Consider the following 10,614-nt stretch of genomic DNA (forward strand, 5'->3'; position numbering starts at 1 on the left):
TTTCTCAGAAAAGAGAGAATCTAATCCTTTCTGTTCCTCTGGGTCCAAGTTTGGCAATTCCAATTTAGACAAAAATTCACCCATTGATTCAGATTTATACAATTCCATATAAAACTGTCTAATTGTTTTGTTAATTTCCTTAGGCTTTTATGAAATCCTGCCTGCCCCATTTTGAATCGCATTGTTCTCGAGGTTTCTTCTGCCTTCAATTGCCAAGACAGGACTTTATGGGCTCTCTCCCCCATTTCATAGTTCCATTGTTTAGATGTCAATATTGCTTTTTCTATTTTATACATTTACATTGCGTTGTACTTGAGCTTTTTGTTTGATAATATTCTATACTTTTCCTCTGATCCTGACTTTTGGTAGTCCTTTTCCAATTGGGTTATCTCTTGTTCCAATTCATTAACCTCCCACATGTATTTTTCTTAATACCTTTGGTGTACCTAATTATCTGACCTCTCAGGTAAGCATTTAGTGTATCCCATATCACAAATTTATCAACAGTCGAGATACAGTTAATCTTGCAGAACATTTCTATCTGAGCTCTGACATAACTACAGAATTCCAGTTTTCTCAATAGCAATGGGTTAAGGCACTACCTATATGACATGGTCTGTTTGTCTGGCATGACAATAGTTAGGGCCAAGGGAAAATTATCTGATAACAGTCTCTAACTGGGCTAAAGCCAAAAACAAATCAACCCTAGTGTAGGAATCATGTTATTTAGAGTAGAAGGAGTAGTCCCTCTCTCTCTCAGATGGCATCACCTCCAGGCGTCCATCAAATTTAGCTCCTTCATGAAGACCAGGGTTGTTTTTGCTGCCCTGGCCCTTGTTACTTTCTTCGCTGACTTGTCCAAGACCAGGCCCAAGCAAAAATTTAAATCACCTCCAATCAAGACATTTTCCCGCCCTTTTGTCAAATTAAAAAAAAACCACTTTGTACAAATTTTTCATCACCAAAATTGGGGATGTATATATTCATTAGTGTCCAGGATTCCGAGTATAACTGACAGTATACCATTTCGAATCTTACTGTTGGGTCTAGGACCGTGTCTTACACTGTCAGTGGAACTTTTTTTCCTATAAGATAGCTACTCCCCTAGCCTTGGAATTAAAGGAGGACAGTACCATGTATTCCACCCAACCCCTTTTTAATTTTTGATGTTCCTGACTCGTGAGATGGGTCTCTTGTAAAAAAGCAACAGCCACTTGCAATTTTTAATGTGTGCCAAAACTCTCTTCCTCTTCAATGTTCCATTTAAACCATTGACATTAAAACTTATAAATTTGATTGCTTCATCCATTGTCCCAAAACTTCTCCCTTAAGTTCTTTCCTCTACCTTTCATCCAAGATGTTTGTTGTTCACCCAGTCCATATTCCGTGACACTTTGACCCAACCAACCATATTCAAAATAAACTGAAAAAACTAAGACAAGAGATAAAAAGAAAAAAAAAATAGACAACCACTACCCACCCTCCCTGCACAGCAGTCAGCTCTCCCCTACCACCCCCCACCCCCCCCCCCCCCAGACACCAACCTGCAAAGCTTTGGTGCCATCTCCCTCAACATCCTGGAGTGTGCTCATTGCTCAACATCCTGGAGTGTGCTCATTGCTCAACATCCTGGAGTGTGCTCATTGCATCCATCTACCCCTGTTTTAGCCTCCCTAACCACCTCAAAGCTCCCAACAAACTTCTGTTTAGCTTTAGCATTAATAACAAATGAAGTACAATAATCATTTTTTATCATATCTACAATATTTACCACTAGATCACCCTTTATCATTGACTTTCTCCTTGGTGGCTTTCTTCAGGAATCATCCTGGGCAGCAATTGAGGTATTTAAACACTTCATTGCCTCCTCAGCCTCTGTTTAAAAGAAACTCCATCCCTCCACCACCACCACCCCCTCCCCCCACCACCCCTGGACGACAACACTTGTTGCCAGATGGAGCAGCGCAAAATTCATTCCCTTTTGCTTCAGAAGGAAATGAATTTTGACTATGTCAAATTCTTTGTGCCTTTTTAGCAGCGCTGTGCTGATCCCCCACACCTTCCTCCAGTCCTCCAAAACCCTTGGCTCCGATTCTTCTGCTGGCGCGCCGCTCCTGCCACTCACAGGACTCGCCTTGCGCTGCAGGCAATGTTGCTCTTGCAGCATTGCCTGTGTTTTATCCACCCCTGCTGACGAGCAGATCCTGTCACCATGCCCACTGCACCCATCCCTCACCAGCCCCTGGTGAGTTGTCCGCCCTTGAACTGGCCCTGCCGTCTTTTCCACCATGAAGCCGCTGCTCCTGGTCGTTGTATGACATCAGGTCTAACAATTCCTTTCCTCCCCATTTCTTTCTTACCTATTACCCTTTCTGTTACTTTTTAATTTTGTTACTTTCTTTGTTTTCCTGGCTGTATTTATCTGTTTTTACTTTTGCTTTCCCTGGACCTCCACTTATTAAATGTTTTAGTGTACAAGATTCAATGGTTTCAAAGAAAAGCATGGGCCATCTCGCCAACCAATGTCATTTAATAAATTGTCTGATTTTGGGTAAGAAAATAATTCTTGGCTATAGAGTGACCCATTGTTATGAAAGGCTTTATATCAATGAAAATACTTGGTTTGCTTTCAATGACTGAACTCCAAGTTCACCCAGAGTACAGTATGGCATATCAAGATGTGAGATACATAGAGGGTTAGTTCCTTTAACAAATGCAAAGCATAGAATCAATCCTTTTGTCTCAACTGCTGTTTATGCTCCATGCAATCCTTTTTCTCCCCACCTTATCTCAAATCTTTTGGCACATTCACCATCCCTTTCCTTCTACATCCCTCTCATCCTTATATTGTATCTAGCTTTCTCAATGTGCCTTATGTAGGTGAGTCTATATTCTCACCACCTCTGGGTAATTAAATATTTTTAAAAATTTAGACATAGAACACAATGACAGGCCCTTCCAGCCCACAAGCCTGTGCTGTCCAAATACCCCAATTAACCTACACCCCTGGTACGTTTTTGAAGGGTGTGAGGAAACTGGAGCACCCGGATAAAACCCACACAGACACGGGGAGGACATACGAACAGTGCTGGATTCGAACCCAGGTCACTGGCGCTGTAATAGCATTGCACTAACTGCTACACTAACTATGCCACCCTCATTTCTCCTGAATTTTCTTTTGAATTTATTGTTAATATGTGTAGCCCTTGTTTCTGCCACATCACATCATTCAGCTTATCAAACCTTTTCATAACCTAAGAGATCTCTACATTGAAATTGATTCTTTCTGGTTTTAAGAGGCCAGTGTCTCATACGTTCTAACTGCTCTTTCAATTTTGGAGCTTTCTCTCCATCAATCTCTTTTCCTCCTTAAAATCTTAAAGCTTTTGAAAAAATGAACTCCAAACACTGATAAATATTTATCTTTTTTGCAACTGACAGCTGTGAGATTGGAAGCTTGCAAACAGTGAGACCCAGTGATGTCTTTATTACTCCCATTTGCTCTAGGATAGCCTGGACCTGCTGCTGAACAAGTTGGAGAAGGCCAGACTGCAGTGGGAGAAAGCAGCCACAAATCTACACTCAGAGCACAAGCAGAAACTGCTTGAATTTGGTCTCAACCCGTTGGAGATTTAATACACAGGTGCAGTAGAGCCACAGAGTATCCAATCTCCCATCAATCTTCTCCACTACCCAGTGCCTCTGTCAGGAAGTTGACCGTAAATCTAAAATTCCTGTTTTTTTTTTAAAAGAGATTCTGGATTCAAAAGTTATTCCAACAAATAAAATATTATTAGTTTTGATTATTTAACATTCTTGTTTTGCAATAGAATTTTCAGCCTAAACTAGTTCATTGTGTAAATTATTACCACATAAATTATTATTGTGTAGTAATCGGAGTATTCATATCATCAGTCTAAAATATAGGGGCAGAAATACTTTTATTCTTTTCTCTCCACCATTCTGGGCTGGGGTTGATGTGTAATCATCCCTGATTCTCTCATTTACCTGCAGACAGACTCTCGAGCAGAATCATACAGTTGTGCAAAATGTTGGTTTAGGCTGCCCTTGGAATATTCTGTGCAGTTCTCGTCACCACACTTTTGGAAGAATGTGATTAAGCTAGAGAGGGTACAGAAAAGATTCATGAGGATATAAACGGGATAGGAGAAAGTATAGGGTAGGCGAGGTCTATTTCCCCTAGAGTGAGGAAGGCTGAGGGGCTGTATGATAGAGGTATGTAAATGTATGAGGGACATAGGCAGAGTAGATTGCTAGATCCCAGTTTCCTGAGATAGGGGTAGAAGGCATAGGCTTATGGTGAGATGGGAAAGATTTAAAGGGGATCTGAGGGGACCGTTTTTCACACTGTGCGATGGGTGTATGGATTGAGGTGCCAGAGCTGGTGATAGAGGCAAGTACAGTTACAACTGAAATATATTTGGAGAGGTTCATGGATAGGTAAGATTTAGAGTGATGTGGGTTAAATGCAGCTAAATGGGATTAGTGAAATAGGCATCTTGGTCAACATGGACAAGTTGGAAGGAAGGGACTATCCCCAAGCATATAACACTGTAAATTATGAACAAATACGCAAACTTTACCCACTCCCAAATACATGCTATCAAAACTTGTAGAATTCCTAGATTCTTCCTTATTTTATTGCTTAGCAAGATTTAAATAATGACAGATCCTATAACAGAGAACAATTCAGCACAGGCCCTTTGGCCCTCAATGTTGTGCTGACCCATATATTCCTTCCTAAAAAAGTACTAAACCCTCCCTACTGCATAACCATCTTTTTCTTTTAACCATTTGTCTGTATCTTTCTTTGGCTTGGCTTCGCGGACGAAGATTTATGGAGGGGGTAAAAAGTCCACGTCAGCTGCAGGCTCGTTTGTGGCTGACAAGTCCGATGCGGGACAGGCAGACACGATTGCAGCGGTTGCAAGGGAAAATTTGTTGGTTGGGGTTGGGTGTTGGGTTTTTCCTCCTTTGCCTTTTGTCAGTGAGGTGGGCTCTGCGGTCTTCTTCAAAGGAGGTTGCTGCCCGCCAAACTGTGAGGCGCCAAGATGCACGGTTTGAGGCGTTATCAGCCCACTGGCGGTGGTCAATGTGGCAGGCACCAAGAGATTTCTTTAGGCAGTCCTTGTACCTTTTCTTTGGTGCACCTCTGTCACGGTGGCCAGTGGAGAGCTCGCCATATAACACGATCTTGGGAAGGCAATGGTTCTCCATTCTGGAGACGTGACCCATCCAGCGCAGCTGGATCTTCAGCAGCGTGGACTCGATGCTGTCGACCTCTGCCATCTCGAGTACTTCGACGTTAGGGGTGTAAGCGCTCCAATGGATGTTGAGGATGGAGCGGAGACAACGCTGGTGGAAGCGTTCTAGGAGCCGTAGGTGGTGCCGGTAGAGGACCCATGATTCGGAGCCGAACAGGAGTGTGGGTATGACAACGGCTCTGTATACGCTTATCTTTGTGAGGTTTTTCAGTTGGTTGTTTTTCCAGACTCTTTTGTGTAGTCTTCCAAAGGCGCTATTTGCCTTGGCGAGTCTGTTGTCTATCTCATTGTCGATCCTTGCATCTGATGAAATGGTGCAGCTGAGATAGGTAAACTGGTTGACCGTTTTGAGTTTTGTGTGCCCGATGGAGATGTGGGGGGGCTGGTAGTCATGGTGGGGAGCTGGCTGATGGAGGACCTCAGTTTTCTTCAGGCTGACTTCCAGGCCAAACATTTTGGCAGTTTCCGCAAAGCAGGACGTCAAGCGCTGAAGAGCTGGCTCTGAAATGGGCAACTAAAGCGGCATCATCTGCAAAGAGTAGTTCACGGACAAGTTTCTCTTGTGTCTTGGTGTGAGCTTGCAGGTGCCTCAGATTGAAGAGACTGCCATCCGTGCGGTACCGGATGTAAACAGCGTCTTCATTGTTGGGGTCTTTCATGGCTTGGTTCAGCATCATGCTGAAGAAGATTGAAAAGAGGGTTGGTGCGAGAACACAGCCTTGCTTCACGCCATTGTTAATGGAGAAGGGTTCAGAGAGCTCATTGCTGTATCTGACCCGACCTTGTTGGTTTTCGTGCAGTTGGATAATCATGTTGAGGAACTTTGGGGGACATCCGATGCGCTCTAGTATTTGCCAAAGCCCTTTCCTGCTCACGGTGTCGAAGGCTTTGGTGAGGTCAACAAAGGTGATGTAGAGTCCTTTGTTTTGTTCTCTGCACTTTTCTTGGAGCTGTCTGAGGGCAAAGACCATGTCAGTGGTTCCTCTGTTTGCGCGAAAGCCGCACTGTGATTCTGGGAGAATATTCTCGGCGACACTAGGTATTATTCTATTTAGTAGAATCCTAGCGAAGATTTTGCCTGCAATGGAGAGCAACGTGATTCCCCTGTAGTTTGAGCAGTCAGATTTCTCGCCTTTGTTTTTGTACAGGGTGATGATGGTGGCATCACGAAGATCCTGAGGCAGTTTACCTTGGTCCCAACAAAGCTTGAAAAACTCATGCAGTTTGGCATGCAGAGTTTTGCCGCCAGCCTTCCAGACTTCTGGGGGGATTCCATCCATACCTGCTGCTTTGCCACTTTTCAGTTGTTCGATTGCCTTATATGTCTCATCCAGGGTGGGAACCTCATCCAGCTCTAGCCTTAGGGGCTGTTGAGGGAGCTGGAGCAGGGCGGAATCTTGGACTGAGCGGTTGGCACTGAAAAGAGATTGGAAGTGTTCTGACCATCGGTTGAGGATGGAGATCTTGTCGCTGAGGAGGACTTTGCCGTCTGAGCTGCGCAGCGGGCTTTGGACTTGGGGTGAGGGGCCGTACACAGCCTTTAGAGCCTCGTAGAAACCCCTGAAGTCGCCAATGTCCGCGCTGAGCTGGGTTCGTTTGGCGAGGCTAGTCCACCACTCATTTTGGATCTCCCGGAGTTTGCGCTGAAGATGGCTGCATGCGCGACGGAAGGCTTGTTTCTTCTCTGGACAGGACGGCTTTGTAAGGTGAGCCTGGTGGGCAGCTCGCTTCTTTGCCAGCAGCTCCTGGATTTCCTGGCTGTTTTCGTCAAACCAGTCCTTGTTTTTCCTGGAGGAGAAGCCCAGTACCTCTTCAGTGGATTGCAGTATGGTAGTCTTCAACTGATCCCAGAGGGTTTCAGGGGACGGGTCCGTGAGGCGGGTTGCATCGTCGAGCTTTGCTTTGAGGTTTGCCTGGAAGTTTCCTCTCGCTTCGTCTGACTGCAGGTTTCCAACATTGAACCTCTTTCTGGGGGCTTTATTGTTCCTGGGCTTTGGTTTGAAGTGAAGGTTGAGCTTGCAGCGAACCAGCCGGTGGTCAGTGTGGCATTCCTCGCTAGGCATGACCCTGGTGTGGAGCACATCTCGTTTGTCACTTTCTCGCGACATAGCCACTCTCAGTGAAGTCCGCCTGGCAGATGTAGGCAGCCTCCAAGAACGCGGCGCGGGCTACACACTCTACTGGTCTGGCAAGCCTTCGGATGAACGACGCCTATCTGGTGTAGGCTTCATGGTCAAGAGCTTCATTGCCTCCAAACTCGAAAACCTTCCGACAGGCCTCTCGGACCGAATCATGTCCATGCGACTCCCACTTCAAAACAAGTGTCACATCACCCTCATCAGTGTCTATGCTCCAACCCTCCAGGCGGAACCAGCAGAAAAGAACAAGTTCTACACCGACCTGCGCAACCTCATCCAACGTACCCCTACAGCCGACAAGGTTGTCATCCTGGGCGACTTCAACGCTCGTGTCGGCAAAGACTCAGAAACCTGGCCAGGAATCCTGGGCAAGCATGGCGTCGGCAAGTGCAACGACAATGGGCGCCTCCTGTTGGAGCTCTGCGCAGAACAGCGGCTTGTCATTACAAACACCCTTTTTCAGCAGAGGGACAGCCTTAAGACCACCTGGATGCATCCCCGATCCAAACACTGGCACCTCCTGGACTACATCCTTGTCTGTATAAGAGTCTCTTAAATGCCCCAATGTTACAGCATTCACCGCCATCCCCAGCAAGACATTCCAGGAACCCACAACTCTGTGTAAAACTTACCCGATGTCTCCCCTAAACTTTCATCCCTTAACTTTGTACATATGTCCTCTGGTGTTTGCTGATCCTGCCCTGGGAATCAGGTGCTGGTTGTCCATCTATCTATGTCTCTCATAATCTTGTAGACCTCTATCAAGGCTCCTCTCATCTTTATATACTCCCAGCATCCCTTAGGCCTTCTTAACTATCCTATCAACCTGTGTGGCAACTTTGCGGGATGTATGGATTTGAACCCCGAGGTCTTTTTGTTCATCCACACTCTTAAGTAACCAACCATTAACCCTGTACTCACCCTTCTGGTTTATCCTTCCAAAAGGCTTCTCCTCAGATTTATCAGGATTGAACTCCATCTGTCACTTTTCTGCCCAGCTCTGCATCATGTCCATATCCTCCTGTAACCTTCAACAATCTTCAGCTCCATTCACAACTCCTCCAACCTTAATTTCATCCACAAACATTGATCCATCCTTCTGCCTCTTCATCCAGGTCATTTTTAAAAATCACAAAGAGCAGGGGTCTCAGAACAGATCCTTGCAGCACTCCTCTAGTCACCAACCTCCAGGTAGAATACCTTCCTTCCACTACTACTCTCTGGTTTCTTCCTACAAGTCAAGGTTCCACTGATCCCGTGCTCATGACTTTCTGCATGAGTTGTATGGGACCTTGACAAATGCCTTGCTAAAATCCACGTAGACCACATCTACCACCCTACCCTCATCAATTGTTACCTCCTCAAAAAAATTCAATTAGACTTGTGAGGCACAACATTTCCTTCGCAAAGCCATGCTGGCTATTCTTGAGTAGACTATTTTTCTCCAAGTGGTCATATATCCTATCCTTAAGAATCCTCTCCATAAGTTTGCACACCATTGACGTAAGACTCAGCAGTCTATCCTCTAACTAAACATCTCTACACTGATGGCAAACAACACCCAACTAATAGCATTGACAGAAGCCTTTTTTTTGATTTTGAAAGAATCACACAAACCCAAAGAAACAACACAATCTATTTCAACATGGTATATAGTATATAACATACAGAGTCTGTTTTTTTCCCTACCCCTCCCTCCCATACCCTAATACAACAAAGAAAAGATTACATAAATTAAACAAAGAACCAAATATCGGTAAAGTCACAAATCCTTAAAGGAACTTAAGAACAACCCAAAGAAACCTAAAATAAAAAAAAGATAGGGAACAAAAGACCATATGATGTCATCTGCACCACAACCCACATCTTTGATCTCAATCATTCCACCACTGCACGGATTGTTGCTTTTCCTTTATTCAGAAGGGGTATAATTATATCTGCAGACCAATGCGTTGCAGATAGGGTTGTCACACCCTAACAAATGTGTCCTATTTCCTCCTTAAATTGTACGTGATTTTCCACAGGGGTATACCACTCTGCATTTCCGTATTCCATCGTGTAATATTTAGTTGGGAGTCGGACTTCTACACGACCTCTATGGACTTCCTGGCTACCGACAAGATGACCTTCACAAACTAAATTTGGTACTTGGACAGTTTAAACCTCATGTCCATAATGTTTCCCAGAAGGTACAATGCACTTTTGTAATTTTTTTCAGAACATCCCCCAGATCCTCCCTTAAGGATCTCTCCTTTGTGCACAGCCAAGTTGAATAGATAAAGGTTCCAATCTCCTCATCACATCTAAAGCACATTTCTGAGATTTTGGATTTAGATTGATATAATTTTTGTGGAGTGAGGTACAGTTGATGTAGGAAATTGTATTGCACCAATCTGTAGCTGGCATTAATAACTGCTGTCATGCTGTCCAAACACAGATCTGACCAGAAGCACTCGTGGATTGTTGCGAAGCATCAATACATTAAAAGTTTTATCACTTTGCTCGATGATATGTATATACAGAATACATGCTACACTTGCTAATGGGTACAGACACAAAAATGAACATACCCAGACACTGCAAAACTGATAAATGATTATTGCCTAATCAGAATAGTGATGTTCTTTCACAGTGGCATCGGCACATATTAAGTGTAACACAAATGTACATTGTTCAACATTATTACCTCCATCTATTTGTAATTTTTTTCCCACAAAAGCAGAATAATTAATCACGCCTCTCATGGTGATGTCAGCTAATGCCCATCAAAGGTCATTAGGTTATAATTATAGGCCATAGTTGGAGTAGTGCAAATCAAAACAGATATATCTACAAACATATATTAACTTGTGCGCACAACCACATGGGTACCAGACATGTCTCACCTCAACGAAAAATCATACACATGATCTGACCATTATCAAATTGTTGTTTGTGAGATCTTGCTCTTTATAAATTGGCTATGCCATTTCCCATCTTCACATCAAAGATACTTGATTGCATGTGAACCTCTCTGGGCTATCATGAGCTGGTATAAAGCATTTTAAGAAGTCTGACTTTTGGTTTGTTTTACTAAATGAAAGATGTAGAGAAGCAGGGATATATCATTGAAATATAAACCAGAAGATGCAGCTCAGGCAAACAGAGTGGGCTGGGAGCATGGGAATAAATAGTAAGTAACTACAACAGAT

The 10,614-nt window shown here is 44.0% G+C and overlaps 1 protein-coding gene across 1 annotated transcript in view; it reads left to right on the forward strand.

Moving 5' to 3' along the window:
- Positions 1 to 3,811, forward strand: part of drc12 (dynein regulatory complex subunit 12 homolog) — a 31,440-nt gene extending 27,629 nt beyond the window's left edge. The window contains exon 7 of the mRNA XM_069894670.1: positions 3,508 to 3,811. Within this exon, the coding sequence (XP_069750771.1) occupies positions 3,508 to 3,636 (129 nt within the window). The 3' untranslated portion in view covers positions 3,637 to 3,811. The remainder of the gene's footprint in view (positions 1 to 3,507) is intronic.
- The last annotated feature ends 6,803 nt before the right edge of the window (positions 3,812 to 10,614 follow it).

The sequence above is a fragment of the Narcine bancroftii genome, chromosome 8, assembly GCF_036971445.1.
Source record: "Narcine bancroftii isolate sNarBan1 chromosome 8, sNarBan1.hap1, whole genome shotgun sequence".
Classification (NCBI taxonomy): Eukaryota; Metazoa; Chordata; class Chondrichthyes; order Torpediniformes; family Narcinidae; genus Narcine; species Narcine bancroftii.